The following is an 18,364-nucleotide window of genomic DNA, read 5'->3' as shown; positions in this document are numbered from 1 at the left end:
TTTATGGTAAAATACTAAAATTTGAGGGATAGACATTGTTATGGCCTTATGGGTTAGGACTTAGAATTGACCCATGAATTGCAGTTGACAGAGTGGTCCTCTATCATGGATTCATGGGAATCCGTGCTAAATGTGAATAATTTGAAGTAGCTCTTGTGTCAATATCGTTTATTAAATAGAGCTAACGACACGTTTGCACCCAAAAAATGGCAATAACCTTCTAGTATCAAAAGCATAATTTTTTTAGTAATTTTCATTGTAAAAAAGGGTAAAATGGTCAAAATTCTGTTATTAGCAAGGATAAAATGATCAACAAACATTTGGTTGTCGAAGAAGAAGAAAAGAAAAGGGACGGCACACGTTAGCGAGAGATGGAGCACGTTAGTAGCATCATAGTCGACAGTTTCTGTCATTTTTCGGCTGATCCCAATGTTCAAAATCACTTTCAAGACCACCCACAGAATTCCCATCACCTCCTCTACAAAGCACAAACCTCCATTTGCCGTCATCAGTCACTATTTCCCACCACCACCTCCATTCCCACAGTTGACTCTTTAAGCCGGATTTTTGGTTGATTTCTTTACCAGAAATTCCCCTAGACACCACCATCACACTCCCCACAACCCACTCTACAAAACCCTTACTTCCATCACCGTCCCTTGCTCGTCGATCGCTGGCCGTGCACCAGGCAACCTTTCAAATTCTAAGCCGATTTTCAGTCATTTCTGGTGTCAGAAATTGTCCTTGCCATCACCAATCGACTCCCTGGATCTTCCTCTCCAAAAGCCCTAATGTTCTCGATCCCGTTTGCTTACCAATTGTCGACGATTGAAGCTTCCCCACTTTCAAGTTTTGATCGATTAATTGAGTTTGATTCGTTCGGTTTTTGTGTTTATTGGGTTGAAAGACGATTGATGAATGTTTATTTGCAGTATTTGTGATTAGTTGGTTGATTTTTTGGTCGCCAGCACTCCCCAATGCCGACAATTGCTGGCAATAGAAGAGGCTAAAACAGAAAAGAAAAAAGAGGGAATTTTTTTTTTCCCCCCCTAAATCATTGTAGTTCCCACCTAAACCAGAGGAAAACATATTATTTGGGTTGTAAAATATTTTTTTAAAAGTCTGATGGTGGGCAAACATCAATGGACCATTTTTTGGGTGAGAAAAGTCGTTAACTCTTATTAAATATTAGCTTAATTACGTTAATTACCTTGATTCTTCTGGATGCAATGAATTTAAGTTGTAATGCAGAATTTTTTGTATTTTTATTGATTATAGTTTGATGATTTAAGTTCTAAATTTGGAAAGTGAAGCTAGTTAGCAAATGGAGCTTTTAGTTAACATCTAGTTAATTGCGAGTTTCTGGTAACTGATTTTCAAGTAATGCACTTTGTTACTGATTTGTGATAAGTCTTGGGCATGCAAAAGAGGGTGACCTTGAAGATTGTGAGTAAATAGTTATTAAGGTTTGAAGTCATTAGTACTCATAGATCAGACATTTGTTGCAAACTCTTGATATGTGTTGTGATATGATCTGTGGCAACTTATTCTAATGAATTGGCCTTTCGTGCCTATGTTAGTCGTGGATCATTTCTTGTGCTTGTTGTTCACCTTCCAACTAGCATGTTGACCGCCTAGTGAAATCTATTGGATACAATTAATGAAATTAATTGGATACAGTTGATGACGATTAATAGGATTATGTGAAGCATTTTTTCATTGTTGGATGTTCGAATTCGAGTGTTATAATTTGAAAAATCTTTTTCAGAGGGAATGTCTGTATCTTAGTCTAACTTCTTGTCATTCAAGATAGATATTTTATACTTTTTCAAACTATCTTGTACAATTTTACTGAGGGAACGTAATTTTACTGCTTTACTAAGGTAAGCTGATGGCAATTTTTCAAAGTTGCTATTCTGTATCATTGATTAACTTTATTTTTTCTGAGTATTGTTACCTGCATACATAACAAAGCTCTTGTTGCATGTTTCAGGTGTCATTTCTGCTCGGAATATCCCAGTATTTGTTGCATGGATATATTCAGAGTTTTTTAGAATAAAAAACATCATCTCATTCTAAAGTGTAAGTCGCTTTCCCACTTGCACGTGTTTACTTGGTGCAGGGATGATGGAAAATGGGTTTTATATTTTATTTTCTGCGTATATGAAAGAGATTTTTTTTTTTAATAACTTGAATCGATTAAGTTTGTGTGTATCTGGATGCAAGAAATGGAACTTCTGGAAAGCACCGTGTTTAGAACGAGTTTTCTTTTGAAGACTGGTCTGTTAAAAATATCAGTAATAAAGTATCCTGTCATTCTGTAAAAAGCAAAGGAATAAAAGTCACTCATCCATCCTCTATACTGAATTTCTTTTTATCTTAATGTGGGGTAGATGTGCTTTCTCTTCCTTTCCAATTATTTTTGGCTCAATTGATTTCTGTTTGTATCTGTTGAGATCTGCCTTATGCCCTCTTGCTATATGCTGCTCAGGTTATGCAAACCCACCACTTTTTGTTGTTTCTTATGGGAATGAAAAAAGTTAGGGATAATAGGATGGTGGGCATCAACAGTATTTTATTTAGGACAAGTTGTGTTTATGAAAGGTTTTTTTGTCCTGATAGACAAATTGTAATGAGTTTGTAAAAATTATAATTTTCTTGAAATGGATGCCGAAACATCTTACACGTACGTTCCTTGGTTGCAGCCATTCAGACACCAATCTGGATGAATTGGAAAAGGAGACTATCAAGGAAGACTGATCGTGCTGTTTTGTTGGAAGGAGGCCTCACAAGATCAGCTTCTGCAAGGCTTCATAGTTCGTCCTTTAAAACAAACATATTAGGTCACCTCTTGTGATGTGCTAAATTTCTTGGAATTTGTTATGGTTGTTGTCATAAATCTTTCTTACCTTTTCTCCACTTGGTCTTTCAGATTTCTGACCATGGATGATGCTTTCTTGCTAGAAAATCGGACAACTTTAGAGCAATGTAAGTCATATATTTGTAGATGGGTAATATACAAATTTCTCTTTACTTATATAGTACTAAATTTTGCAGGCGGTAGTTGGGGGAATTCTTTTTTATTTTTATATTTGACCGCACCAATGTAATTGGTTATTCTACCAAGGTACTTTCTTTATGAAACTGAAATATAATCTTTGTTTATTTATTCTTTCATTTCTGATTGCTTTGCAGTTTGCACTGACATGCCTCACTCAAGTGATAGTATAAATATGCTAGGTGGTTTGAAGGCTCTGATATCCAGTTAATTTGAAACATGTTCTGCATATCCCTTTTTTTCTTACTTTATTTTTTACTCTCTACTATCTACTTCTTCTTCATCTTTATATAGTGATACTGTTACTTGTAAAAGATATAATGGGGCATCTTACCCTTTTCTTGTCAGAGGGATATAACTTGATGTGATAGTTTTTGTGCTATAGAATTTAATTTTATGCTAAGGGCAACTCTACCATTAATTTTGTATATAAGAACTTATTTAAGGCTTTATATTTATCGTGTTTTCCTCTTGTGGATCCATAGTCTTATCTTTTTATATTTTTTTATTTACTGATTGGGTGGGTTTACAACATAGTCTTATGTACAGAGAGTTTATATGTACAGTGTCTTTCGTTAGAGATAATAACATGATGCTTAACCTGAAATAATTGAAGCCTATGTGGCATATTCTTAGAGATTTTTATGTTACTGAAAAAATGACTATAGATGAGGTTTCTAGGGTTGTGGTTTGTACTTGCATGTTGATAATCATGATAGGCTTGATTGTGCTGTGAATTCTGATATTTTATTTTCCTCTCTGTGGTTTTTCTTTCACAGAACTACAATCGCGATCTTTTCCTTTTTCTCTACCTCTTCTTGTCATAGTTTCAGCTATGACTTCTCTGAAGAACCATAATGACAAGTCCACATTTTCTGGAAAGACCATACTATACCTTAATCGGCATCAGACTGAAGAGTGGAAAGGATGGATGCAGGCAATGTATTCTTAATAAAACTTGTAGCTTTTAAACAAATCATGCCTTTATCATACTTTGGGGAAAAAGTAAATTTATAACGAAGGGTTTTCTTTGTTTTGAATTTATTTTGAAATATGTTCAGATATAAAATAAATACTTTGAATAGCATCAACATTGGTTCCGTTGTCATCTGTTCTTCATTGCATTCTGCTCATATCTTTACTTCACCTATTTTTCTTCATCTGGCTGTAAGATATGTTATCTCTTGATGGCTATTAATTTTATTCAGACTAAATTAAGCTCGTGTTTTACTTTTATCCTCTCTGTAAATGCATTATTCGAAGAAGTTCCATCAATTGCCAACGATGAGTGGAATTCAGCACAATTTTGTTTTTACAGAATATGCTACCTTATCTTTTTCTATGTCGGAGATTGCTTGTGTGTGTAGCTTTATTCTGTTTGTGAACCATACATGACGACTGTAATCGTTATGTGGTTGCATTACAATCATTTTCTGTTTCCACAGGTCCTGTTTTTAATGTACCATTACTTGCTGCTACTGGATTTACAACGCGATACGTATCTTTTGCTGCATATGTTTGGATGACTGGGTTCGGTAACTTCTCCTACTATTACATTAGAAAGGATTTTAGCCTTCCACGCTTCGCTCAGGTTTCTTTTCTTCTCTGACTGTTAGCATTATTTACTGCAACTGTAATAAGTTATGATTTTTTTTTTTTTTTGAAATATAACATTCATAACAATCTTCAAAATCTTTATTGCTTGATGCAGATGATTGGCGGCTGAATTTCTTTGTGGCATTTTGCTGTATTGTTCTCAACAATGACTATATGCTGTACTATATCTGCCAATGCACACGCTTTTCACCATAATGGTGTATGGAGCTGTTGGCATTTTAACAAGTACAATGAGATAAGATCAGTGATGATTGTGAAGATTCTGGCATGCTTTCTTGTGGTCATCTTGATTTGGGAAGTTCCTGGAGTTTTTGATATACTGTGGAGTCCTTTTTCATTTTACTGGGTAAGTAACCTAGCAGATGCAGAGCACCGAATCCATCCCTCAAGTTTTACTACTTTTCTTGTGGGCATGCTTTTTAGTGGTAAACTTGGTTTATTTTATGGCCTTCTTCGCTTTCCTCATACCTTACTTTGAATGAAGTTCAACTGCTTGTCTTTTTGATATTTCATTTATTTAGAACTTGAATTTGGTTAATTCAGGCTAAACCCAATGTTTGAGTTCAAGTTGACTTGCGTATCCGATATGTTTCATTGTCATTATGTTTTGTCCTATGGCAGGGTATAGTGATCCTGGAAAACTGGATCTTCCTCGACTGCATGAGTGGCATTTTAGATCTGGACTTGATCGCTATATATGGATCATCGGAATGATATATGCCTATTGTCATCCCAATGTAACTTCTTGAATGTTTGGTGATCTTGGATTTCTTACTTCTTGATCTGACAATCAAACATCTAATCTTTAAGATGGTTAAACTATGGTTGAGAAATGGATGGAGAAATTGGAGGAATCCGAACCCAAGAAAAAACTCTCAATCAAAACAGGCATTGTCAATTGCTTTATTGGTGAGTTGCATGCTATGTGACCATGTTACTGCTATTGACTACTTAAATATGATAAATTAATTTTGTATTTATTCACGTTAGAGGTTTAATGTCTTTCGGGTTACTTTGTAGGTTGTTACTTATGGTATGAAATCACTACAAGTGGACAAAGTTACATACAACAAGTACCATCCATACACTTCATGGATTCCCATTACGTATGTACACAGGATTTTTTGGTGCAGCATGTATTAGGGAGTTTTATGGGTGGTTGTAGAAATAGTTGATCATCTAAGGAGCTTATTCAAGTTTTTACTCTTCTTTTTGTGATTCCAGTGTTTACATTTGTTTGCGGAACTTCACTCAACAGCTTCGGAATGTGTCTTTGACTCTTTTTGCGTATGTTCTTTGACCATTATAATTAAATTAATTGTATGATGTTGGTTAAAGGTTAAATTTTATTCTTTTGCGTACATATATATATATATATATATATAGTATTTTGTCTCTAACAGCACAACCCGTCATACCAGGTGGCTTGGCAAGATAACTTTGGAAACCTATATCTCGCAGTTCCATATCTGGTTGAGGTTGTGGACAAAATTGTTTGCCTTTTTTTTCCTTATTGTATTTCTGTATTCACTGTATTAACCTTACTATGTTATGGTGTTACCTTTATCACATATTTACCGTCATTTATTTTCTTTCTTTTGGTTCCATTAAAATGTACAGAAATGGAACTCTGTTCCATAAAACAACATACTTTTTCTTCTTCTGGAAACATGAAATACATCATGATTTAGCATACCCTAAGTATTGCCCCAAAAGCAAAGAATTTGCTATTCTCCAAAATTATTGCAGATGATTTCTCACATCTAGTATGTGTTTGCAGATCAAACATTCCTAACGGACAACCCAAGTGGCTCCTTTCTTTTATCCCAGAATACCCTATGCTCAATTTCATGCTTACTACTGCTATTATGTCTTGGTAAGTAAATTTTCTTAATTTTTTTATCGTTCGAGAAAATTGTTTTAAATTAACTTTTTTATTTTTCTGGCATTGTCTTGCTGTCTTGACTTGCTTCTGCAGGTATCTCACAGACTTTTTGAATTAACCAATACACTCAAGATAGCTTTTGTACCTACAAAAGACAATAAGCGTGCTGCTTCTAACTTTCTCGCCGGAGTTGCAATTTCTGTGTGCTTGTACTGCGTTTCACTCATTTTGTCTTGATCCCTCATTCACCAGTAAGTTTCTTGCGAACACTTGAGAAACAGCAACAATTTCATCAACATTAATCATATTCCCATACTTAGCCTTTGCTTAAAATAGTAAAACTTCGTGCTAGTTCTCTTAACCTTCTGTAATTACTTTAATACAATGATACTGTTACAGGCCTGAAAAATTAAAGTGAAAGTTGCACAGGGTTTTGTATTGAAGAATGCAAAAACAAGTTAGGTTGAGTGAATAAGGGGGTTTGGAAAAATGTTGCTCAATGATATCACTTACCAAGCAAATGTTTTTCGAATATGAAAAATTGTTTACGTTATTTCCATAAATAAATATTAATATCCGGTTTTGTTTAACTGTCAAGCTATCTAAACAAACCATAGTCTAAAGACAGCAGTCCATTACACTAAACAAGTAATTAAAATCTACTTAACACATTTTAAATTTAGTTAATTTAATCTCAAAAATCGTTTAAATAAAACGGTTAGGTGCTTTCCTTCACCTACACTTCTTAATTATGTTTAACCTATACGCTAACTCTCTACACTAATTAATGCACTAGTTCTCATTCAACCAAGTAATCAATATCAACGGTCAGGATAAAACTTCCACTCTCTTGATTTGACTGTTCACCAACAACCGTACGTAGTTGTTATGATCAACGCTCAGGGTCAGAGTCTCAGAGTCAACGATTCTATTTTTATTACTTTACTTATTAGGCTTAGATCTCCTCCAATTTTTTCTTGGTTTTATTTATTTTAATTACTTGCTCCATTTATAATATTAGTGGGTATAGATTAAGTAATTGCATTTGGTTTTGACAAATATTTTATTACCAAAAAATTTTTTTTTTATAAATTTTTATTCACAATCCTGACATAACAACTCATAATTGGTTAGTTTGTAATGGATCTTTGAGAGCTGACCAATTGCAAACTATCATGTCAAAATTGTGAAAAAAACAAATGATAAGATTATGTAATGAGCCAATCTCTATTGATAAATTATTATGGTGTTTGTATAAATAATTAATGTATTTTGTTGATAGTAACCATAAAATACTTGAATGTTATTTTACGGAAATACCTTTTATTTATCTGTGTTCGGAATTGTTATTAAGTAAGGACAAAATTGGAACAAAAATAGAATTCATATTACTTGAGTAATAAAAGATTACTAGGGTGCGTTTGGTTTGTTATTTTGGATAGGATTTTAGGGGTAGTATTAGATAATTGAATATGGGAGTATTACGAGGTAAAATTTATAAAAAAACCCCATAAGTTTGCTAATTTAATAAATACCACAACATGTAAAATGACAAAAATACCCCCACCACCTGCAGTGCCAGATTCCAGCCACCACCGCCGGAATCTGGTCGAAAAATCGCGTTACGACACAAACCGGTCAGATCTGTGTCATAACTCATTATTATGGCCTTTTCCAGCCAGATCCACCGCGGATCTAGCTGGAAAAGGCCAGATCTACGGCCTGCCGTGGCTGTCGACTACCAAAAAAGGCCAAAACGACGGCCATCTTTGGCCTTCAGCGACGGCCAGATCTGGCATTTTCTGGCCAGATCCACGGTGGATCTGGCTGGAAAAGGCCAAATCGGTGAATTACCGTCCAGTTTCGTTTGTAATTCACCGTTGTGGCAGATTCCAGCTACCACCGATGGTGGTTGCTGAAATCTGGCAAGTATGGGTTACAGGGGTATTTTTGTTAATTTTTAAACTTTTTTTTAGGGGGTATTTAATGAAATTAATAATTTTTTGAGGTCTAAAAGTAATTTAAAAAATAAGATAATATTTCTAGAATAATGTATCAAGCATTATTTGGAGAATAGGATTGAGAATATGGATAATAATAATAAGCCAAACATGTCCCGACAAGATAATGATCCGATTAAAAGATACATTACGAAATAATCTTATGCAACCTTAGCTGAGTAATCCCAAGAAGCATCGCAGTAATCATTACTACTCTTTCATACTTATAAAATATATAATCAAGTAGAACGTTAGTTAATTAATTTTAAATTAGAGATACTGTTATTTAAGAGTTAAGATTAAGATGATATTTACTTAATTATCCTTTTTTTGGAAACATAAATATCCAATAATAAGATATTCACACGTACTCGTGATATTTAAAACATAATTACGTGATAAAATAGAATTAAATTATATAATAATTTTTGTTAATGGTAATATTATTGTTTAGCGCGTCAAAGCGAAAGCAAAAGAGCAACCAAAAACCAAATCCAACAGCAACAACAGCAGCATCAACAACAACAACAACCAGCGACCGTTTTAGAGAGCGGAGAGAAAGAAGAGAAGTGAAAACGACGCATCGTCCAACATTTTCTCTCTTCTTTAAGCAAACTCATTCTCTTCGTTTGGATCTATTACGCTACGCTTTTTAATTTCTTTTTTCTAACTCATATTTATCACCATGTCCTAGACATCACTCCTTCACTCCTTGCTTTTACTTTCTGTTTCTGCTTCTTCTTCTTCTGGTACTTCACCTTATTGATCTCAAATTCAAATTTTAGATTTTAGATTTTAGATTTTAGATTTTAATTTTAATTTTTTTTAAATGTTCCGGCGTTGATATCTAATGCGCATTGATTTGCAGTTTTACGGATCCAAAATGGTGGTTTCCGGGTCAATCACGCCTGGACAGGTGTAGTTTCATTCAGTTTCTTCGTATTATTTGATTTTTCTTCTAATGTTAATTAAACGCGTTTTTATTTGAAGACCTTGTTTTTTAATTTTGACTTTAGTTAATTACCTGTAGATCTTCTGGATGCAATGAATTTAAGTTGTAATGCAGAATTTTTTGTATTTTTTATTGATTATAGTTTGATGATTTAAGTTCTAAATTTGGAAAGTGAAGCTAGTTGAGCAAGATGGAGGCTTTTAGTTAACATCTAGTTAATTGCGAGTTTCTGGTAACTGATTTTCAAGTAATGCACTTTGATTACTGGATTTGTGATAATGTCTTGGGCATGCAAAAGAGGTGTGACCTTGAAGATTGTGAGTAAATAGTTATTAAGGTTTGAAGTCATTAGTACTCATAGATCAGAACTATTTGTTGCAAACTCTTGATTATGTGTTGTGATATGATCTTGTGGCAACTTTATTCTAATGAATTGGCCTTTCGTGCCTTATGTTAGTCGTTGGATCATTTCTTGTGCTTGTTGTTCACCTTCCAACATAGCATGTTGACCGCCTAAGTGAAATCTATTGGATACAATTAATGAAATTAATTGGATACAGTTGATGACTATTAATAGGATTATGTGAAGCAATTTTTTCATTGTTGGATGTTCGAATTCGAGTGTTATAATTTGAAAAATCTTTTTCAGAGGGAATGTCTGTATGCTTAGTCTAACTTCTTGTCAGTTCAAGATAGATATTTTATACTTTTTCAAATTATCTTGTACATATTTTACTGAGGGAACTGTAATTTTATCTGCTTTACTAAGGTAAGCTGATGGCAATTTGTTCAAAGTTGCTATTCTGTATCATTGATTAACTTTATTTTTTTCTGAGTAATTGTTACCTGCATACATAACAAAGCTCTTGTTGCATGTTTCAGGTGTCATTTCTGCTCGGAATAATCCCAGTATTTGTTGCATGGATATATTCAGAGTTTTTAGAATATAAAAAACATTCATCTCATTCTAAAGTGTAAGTCGCTTTCCCACTTGCACGTGTTTACTTGGTGCAGTGGAAGATGGAAAATGGGTTTTATTATTTTATTTTTCTGCGTATATGAAAAGAGATTTTTTTTTTTTAATAAACATTGAATCGATTAAGTTTTTTGTGTGTATCTGGATGCAAGAATATGGAACTTCTGGAAAGCACCGTGTTTAGAACGAGTTTTCTTTTGAAGACTGGTCTGTTAAAAATTATCAGTAATAAAGTATCCTGTCATTCTGTAAAAAAGCAAAGGAATAAAAGTCAATCATCCATTCACTCTATACTGAATTTCTTTTTATCTATAATGTGGGGTAGATGTGCTTTCTCTTCCTTTCCAATTATTTTTGGCTCAATTGATTTCTGTTTGTATCTGTTGAGATCTGCCTTATGGCCCTCTTGCTATATGCTGCTCAGAGTTATGCAAAACCCACCACTTTTTGTTGTTTCTTATGGGAATGAAAAACAAAGTTAGGGATAATAGGGATGGTGGGCATCAACAGTATTTTATTTAGGACAAGATTGTGTTTATGAAAGGTTTTTTTGTCTTGATAGAACAAATTGTAATAAGTTTGTAAAAATTATAATTAGTTCTTGAAATGGATGCCGAAACATCTTAACACGTACGTTCCTTGGTTGCAGCCATTCAGACACCAATCTGGATGAATTGGAAAAGGAGACTATCAAGGAAGCTGATCGTGCTGTTTTGTTGGAAGGAGGCCTCACAAGATCAGCTTCTGCAAGGCTTCATAGTTCGTCCTTTAAAACAAACATGATTAGGTCACCTCTTGTGATGTGCTAAATTTCTTGGAATTTGTTATGGTTGTTGTCATAAAGTCTTTCTTACCTTTTCTCCACTTGGTCTTTCAGATTTCTGACCATGGATGATGCTTTCTTGCTAGAAAATCGGACAACTTTGAGAGCAATGTAAGTCATATTATTTTGTAGATGGGTAATATACAAATTTCTCTTTACTTATATATAGTACTAAATTTTGCATGCAGGGCTGAGTTTGGGGGAATTCTTTTTTATTTTTATTTATGTGACCGCACCAATGTAATTGGTTATTCTACCAAGGTACTTTCTTTATGAAACTGAAATATAAATCTTATGTTTATTTATTCTTTCATTTCTGATTGCTTTGCACTGACATGCCTCACTCAAGTGTAATAGTATAAATATGCTAGGTGGTTTTGGAAGGGCTCTGATATCCAGTTAAATTTGAAACATGTTCTGCATATCCCTTTTTTTCTTACTTTATTTTTTTACTCTCTACTATCTACTTCTTCTTCATCTTTTATTTAGTGATACTGTTACTTGTAAAAAGATATAATTGGGGCATCTTACCCTTTTCTTGTCAGAGGGGATATAACTTGGATGTGATAGTTTTTGTGCTATAGAATTTAAATGTTTATGCTAAGGGCAACTCATACCAGATAATTTTGTAATATAAGAACTTATTTAAGGCTTTATATTTATCGTGTTTTCTCTTTGTGGATACCATAGTCTTATCTTTTTATATTTTATTTATTTACTGATTTGGTGGGTTAGACAACATAGAGTTTATATGTACAGTGTCTTTCGTTAGAAGATAATAAACATGATGCTTAACCTGAAAATAATTGAAGCCTATGTGGCATATATCTTAGAGATTTTTATGTTACTGAAAAAATGATCTATAGATGAGGTTTCTAGGGTTGTGGTTTGTACTTGCATGTTGATAATCATGATAGGCTTGATTGTGCTGTGAATTCTGATATTTTATTTTCCTCTCTTGTGGGTTTTCTTTCACAGAACTACAATCGCGATCTTTTCCTTTTTCTCTACCTTCTTCTTGTCATAGTTTCAGCTATGACTTCTCTGAAGAAACATAATGACAAGTCCACATTTTCTGGAAAGACCATACTATACCTTAATCGGCATCAGACTGAAGAGTGGAAAGGATGGATGCAGGCAAGTATTTCTTAATAAAACTTGTAGCTTTTAAACAAATCATGCCTTTATCATGACTTTGGGGAAAAAGTAAAATTTATAACGAAGTGGTTTTCTTTGTTTTGAATTTATTTTGAAATATGTTCAGATAATAAAATAAATACTTTGAATTATGACGATACACACTTTCCATTTGCATTCTTGCTCATATCTTTACTTCACCTATTTTTCTTCATCTGGCTGTAAGATATGTTATCTCTTGATGGCTATTAATTTTATTCAGACTAAATTAAGCTCGTGTTTTTACTTTTATCCTCTCTGTAAATGCATTATTCGAAGAAGTTCCATCAATTGCCCAACGATGAGTGGAATTCAGCACAATTTTTGTTTTTACAGAATATGCTACCTTATCTTTTTCTTATGTTGGAGATTGCTTGTGTGTGTAGCTTTATTCTGTTTGTGAACCATACATGACGACTGTAATCGTTACGTGGTGGCATTACAATCATTTTCTGTTTCCACAGGTCCTGTTTTTAATGTACCATTACTTTGCTGCTACTGAGATTTACAACGCGATACGTATCTTTATTGCTGCATATGTTTGGATGACTGGGTTTGGTAACTTCTCCTACTATTACATTAGAAAGGATTTTAGCCTTCCACGCTTCGCTCAGGTTTCTTTTCTTCTCTGGACTGTTAGCATTATTTACTGCAACTGTAATAAGTTATGATTTTTTTTTTTTTTTTGAAATATAACATTCTAACAATCTTCAAAATCTTTATTGCTTGATGCAGATGATGTGGCGGCTGAATTTCTTTGTGGCATTTTGCTGTATTGTTCTCAACAATGACTATATGCTGTACTATATCTGCCCAATGCACACGCTTTTCACCATAATGGTGTATGGAGCTGTTGGCATTTTTAACAAGTACAATGAGATAAGATCAGTGATGATTGTGAAGATTCTGGCATGCTTTCTTGTGGTCATCTTGATTTGGGAAGTTCCTGGAGTTTTTGATATACTGTGGAGTCCTTTTTCATTTTTACTGGGTAAGTAACCTAGCAGATGCAGAGCACTGAATCCATTCCCTCAAGTTTTACTACTTTTCTTTGTGGCATGCTTTTTAGTGGTAAACTTGGTTTTATTTTATGGCCTTCTTCACTTTCCTCATACCTTACTTTGAATGAAGTTCAACTGCTTGTCTTTTTGATATTTCATTTATTATTAGAACTTGAATTTGGTTAATTCAGGCTAAACCCAATCGTTTGAGTTCAAGTTGACTTGCGTATCCTGGATATGTTTATCATTGTCATTATGTTTTGTCCTATGGCAGGGTATAGTGATCCTGGAAAACTGGATCTTCCTCGACTGCATGAGTGGCATTTTAGATCTGGACTTGATCGCTATATATGGATCATCGGAATGATATATGCCTATTGTCATCCCAATGTAACTTCTTGAATGTTTGGTGATCTTGGATTTCTTACTTTCTTGATCTGACAATCAAACATCTAATCTTTAAGATGGTTAAACTATTAGGTTGAGAAATGGATGGAGAAATTGGAGGAATCCGAACCCAAGAAAAAACTCTCAATCAAAACAGGCATTGTGGCAATTGCTTTATTGGTGAGTTGCATGCTATTGTGACCATGTTACTGCTATTGACTACTTAAATATGATAAATTAATTTTATGTATTTATTCACGTTAGAGGTTTAATGTCTTTCGGGTTACTTTGTAGGTTGGTTACTTATGGTATGAATGCATCTACAAGCTGGACAAAGTTACATACAACAAGTACCATCCATACACTTCATGGATTCCCATTACGTACGTACACAGGTTTTTTTGGTGCAGCATGTATTAGGGAGTTTTATGGGGTGGTTGTAGAAATAGTTGATCATCTAAGGAGCTTTATTCAAGTTTTTAACTCTTCTTTTTGTGATTCCAGTGTTTACATTTGTTTGCGGAACTTCACTCAACAGCTTCGGAATGTGTCTTTGACTCTTTTTGCGTATGTTCTTTGACCATTATAATTAAATTAAATTGTATGATGTTGGTTAAAAGGTTAAATTTTATTCTTTTGCGTACATATATATATATATATATATATATATATAGTTTTGTCTCTAACAGCACAACCCTGTCATACCAGGTGGCTTGGCAAGATAACTTTGGAAACCTATATCTCGCAGTTCCATATCTGGTTGAGGTTTGTGGACAAAATTGTTTGCTCTTTTTTTTCCTTATTGTATTTCTGTATTCACTGTATTAACCTTACTATGTATATGGTGTTACCTTTATCACATATTTACCGTCATTTATTTTCTTTCTTTTTGGTTCCATTAAAATGTACAGAAATGGAACTCTTTCCATAAAAACAACATACTTTTTCTTCTTCTGGAAACATGAAATACATCATGATTTTAGCATACCCTAAGTATTGCCCCAAAAGCAAAGAATTTGCTATTCTCCAAAATTATTGCAGATGATTTCTCACATCTTAGTATGTGTTTGCAGATCAAACATTCCTAACGGACAACCCAAGTGGCTCCTTTCTTTTATCCCAGAATACCCTATGCTCAATTTCATGCTTACTACTGCTATTTATGTCTTGGTAAGTAAATATTTCTTAATTTTTTGTTATCGTTTGAGAAAATTGTTTTAAATTAACTTTTTTATTTTTCTGGCATTGTCTTGCTGTCTTGACTTGCTTCTGCAGGTATCTCACAGACTTTTTGAATTAACCAATACACTCAAGATAGCTTTTGTACCTACAAAAGACAATAAGCGGCTGCTGTCTAACTTTCTCGCCGGAGTTGCAATTTCTGTGTGCTTGTACTGCGTTTCACTCATTCTTGTCTTGATCCCTCATTCACCAGTAAGTTTCTTGCGAACACTTGAGAAAAAGCAACAATTTCATCAACGTTAATCATATATTCCCATACTTAGCCTTTGCTTAAAATAGTAAAACTTCGTGCTAGTTCTCTTAACCTTCTGTAATTACTTTATAATACAATGATACTGTTACAGGCCTGAAAAATTAAAGTGAAAGTTGCACAGGGGTTTTGTATTGAAGAATGCAAAAACAAGTATAGGTTGAGTGAAATAAGGGGGTTTGGAAAAATGTTGCTCAATGATATACACTTACCAAGCAAATGTTTCGCGATTTTGGGGAAAGATTTGCCTCCGTTACCATGGCGAAGCCAAAATTAGATGTTCGATTTGGGAGAGGCCGGCAAGTGGCACAGATATTTTTTTTTCTTTTTCTTGTAATATTGTGAATCGTTATATATCAATTTTTGTCCCTCATTTAAAAAAGAAAATGTAGGTTCCTGTGATATAGATTTATCGTCTGGCATAAAAAAAAAAAAAAAACCAAGGTTCAATACTAATGCAATTTTTATTGTGAATTCTCCTTGTTACATGTATTGAACAACAATAATTTGTATACTCAATTGGAATTTCTTTTACACGAACAAATACATTGTTGTGGTTTCCTTGAAAATGCTTTTTGGTGTTTTATTAGTGTTTATGGTAAAACACTAAAATTTGAGGGATAGACATTGTTATGGCCTTATGGGTTAGGACTTAGAATTGACCCATGAATTGAAGTTGACAGAGTGGTCCTCTATCATGGATTCATGGGAATCCGTGCTAAATGTGAATAATTTGAAGCAGCTCGTGTCAATATCGTTTATTAAATAGAGCTAACGATACGTTTGCACCCAAGAAATGGCAATAACCTTCTAGTATCACAAGCATAATTTTTTTAGTAATTTTCATTGTGAAAAAGGGTAAAATGGTCAAAATTCTGTTATTAGCGAGGATAAAATGATCAACAAACATTTGATTGTCGAAGAAGAAGAAAAGAAAAGGGACGGTACATGTTAGCGAGAGATGGCACATGTTAATAGCATCATCGTCGACAGTTTTTGTCATTTTGCGGCTGATCCCAATGTTCAAAATCACTTTCAAGACCACTCACAGAATTCCCATCACCTTCTCTACAAAGCACAAACCTCCATTTGCCGTCATCACTCACTATTTCCCACCACCCCCTCCATTCGCATAGTTGACTCTTTAAGCCGGATTTTTGGTTGATTTCTTTGCCAGAAATTCCCCTAGACACCACCATCACACTCCCCACAACCCACTCTACAAAACCCTTACTTCCATCACCGTCCCTTGCTCATCGATCGCTGGCCGTGCACCACGCAACCTTTCAAATTTTAAGCCGATTTTCGGTCATTTCTGGTGTCAGAAATCGTCCTTGCCATCACCAATCGACTCCCTGGATCTTCCTCTCCAAAAGCCCTAATGTTCTCGATCCCGTTTGCTTACCAATTGCCGACGATTGAAGCTTCCCCACTTTCAAGTTTTGATCGATTAATTGAGTTTGATTCGTTCGGTTTTTGTGTTTATTGGGTTGAAAGACAATTGAGGAATATTTATTTGCAGTATTTGTGATTAGTTGGTTGATTTTTTGGTCACCAGCACTCCCCAATGCCGACAATTGCTGGCAATAGAAGAGGCTAAAACAGAAAAGAAAAAAGAGGGAATTTTTTTTTTCCCCCCCTAAATCATTGTAGTTCCCACCTAAACCAGAGGAAAACATAGTATTTGGGTTGTAAAAAAATCTTTTAAAAGTCTGATGGTGGGCAAACATCAATGGACCATTTTTTGGGTGAGAAAAGTCGTTAACTCTTATTAAATATTAGCTTAATTAAGCAAATTTCTGTCTTTCTTTTATAATTTGAAATTCAATGTTGAGTTGTTTCAAATTATTGACAAATTGAAGTATTCATTTCAGTATTAGTTAGGCGTTTTCATAAGATTAAAACCGAAAAAATGATTAGAAGAGTTCAAATTTTGGCATGAAAAGTACAGGCATTTTTTATTTTTTTGGGTAAAAACAGTAATTGCCTTTAAAATATATGAATATATTAAGTTATTATGCGTTGCTATTGTGTTGAAAGGACAATAATGAGCGAAGGAGAAAACAATTGTAAAAGGGTATTTATGTCAAAAGCTGCATTGATTGACCCATTTATTTTAGTGTTGGGAGGATGGTTATTCTTGTTTTAACCCCTATATTTAATTAACTTAATTACTATATCCCTATTTTGCATTTTGTGAATTTCATAAGAAAGTCCAATGATACCAATGTACATACATAAATACATATATTTTTTTTTATTGAACAATTTAGATTAGCCACAGTTTCGACCACACCTCAAGGTTGTGATAATAGGATGCATTTTCTACCTATATAAAAAAGAGTAAACGACTTTTATCACCCAAGGTTTACCTTAATGACACTTTCCCACACAAAAAGTTTAAAAATACCACTTTCTCACTCAAAGTTAATTTTCCGTTACTACCCAAAACCGATTTCGGCAAAAATTCTCTTTGTCACCACCATTTAAACTTCCGGTCTCTTCTATACAAAACCCTTTTCACTTCGTCAATTGATTTCTTGCCAATTGCCAATCACTGCAAAACTAGGGTTTTGTGTTCTTAACTGATTTTCAATTGATTCTGACGACTAATATTTAATCGATCTCCATCATTTGATCAGCCAGTGTCAACTTTACAAAAACCCTCTTAACTTAGCTCCTATTAACTCGCTGAATACCAATTAAGAAAGTGAAGTATATCTTGGGTATTAACAGAATATAAATGTTAGATGAAAAAATTATATTTCCAAACTTTTTAGATGGAAAAAGTGGCATTAAGGAAAACTTAGGTGGGAAATGTCGTCTACTTTATAAAAAGCGGAGGAATCAGTTAAATGCAGATGATTGAATCCAAATAGGCCGGCAGGAATCATCTAAATTATAAATGACACGGCTCCCACTAAAGACAAGATTGTTGTCCTTGTTCATCCCAAATAAATGCTTAGAGCACAACGGTGACCAGAAAAGCATCCTGAA

General features: G+C 34.0%; 1 protein-coding gene and 1 pseudogene across 1 annotated transcript; both read left to right on the top strand.

The window, feature by feature from the left end:
- The first annotated feature begins 371 nt into the window (after positions 1–371).
- On the top strand, positions 372–6,797 carry LOC116143192 (annotated as a pseudogene).
- A 2,253-nt stretch (positions 6,798–9,050) lies between these two features.
- LOC116143250 (protein REDUCED WALL ACETYLATION 3-like) lies at positions 9,051–15,806 on the top strand. Its single transcript, XM_031428702.1, has 17 exons — positions 9,051–9,309; positions 9,429–9,476; positions 10,395–10,486; positions 11,138–11,275; positions 11,366–11,422; positions 11,500–11,572; positions 12,290–12,448; positions 12,952–13,101; positions 13,223–13,478; positions 13,763–13,878; positions 13,969–14,055; positions 14,170–14,258; positions 14,380–14,442; positions 14,584–14,640; positions 14,949–15,045; positions 15,151–15,309; positions 15,462–15,806. Exons 2-17 carry the CDS (start codon positions 9,444–9,446, stop codon positions 15,465–15,467), a joined length of 1,632 nt encoding a protein of 543 aa, XP_031284562.1. The 5' UTR covers positions 9,051–9,309; positions 9,429–9,443; the 3' UTR covers positions 15,468–15,806.
- The last annotated feature ends 2,558 nt before the right edge of the window (positions 15,807–18,364 follow it).

This window comes from Pistacia vera, unplaced genomic scaffold (assembly GCF_008641045.1).
Source record: "Pistacia vera cultivar Batoury unplaced genomic scaffold, PisVer_v2 Contig427, whole genome shotgun sequence".
Classification (NCBI taxonomy): domain Eukaryota; kingdom Viridiplantae; phylum Streptophyta; class Magnoliopsida; order Sapindales; family Anacardiaceae; genus Pistacia; species Pistacia vera.
Note: the sequence above shows the minus strand (reverse complement) of the source record. Positions and strands in the feature narration are given on the sequence as shown.

Bases quoted from the DNA above. Each gene is read 5' to 3' on its own strand.
- LOC116143250 (XM_031428702.1), top strand. From the start codon at position 9,444: ATGGTGGTTTCCGGGTCAATCACGCCTGGACAG. The intron at 12,449-12,951 runs GCAAGTATTTCT...CTGTTTCCACAG, and splicing joins AGTGGAAAGGATGGATGCAG to GTCCTGTTTTTAATGTACCA. The intron at 13,879-13,968 runs GTAACTTCTTGA...TTAAACTATTAG, and splicing joins ATGCCTATTGTCATCCCAAT to GTTGAGAAATGGATGGAGAA.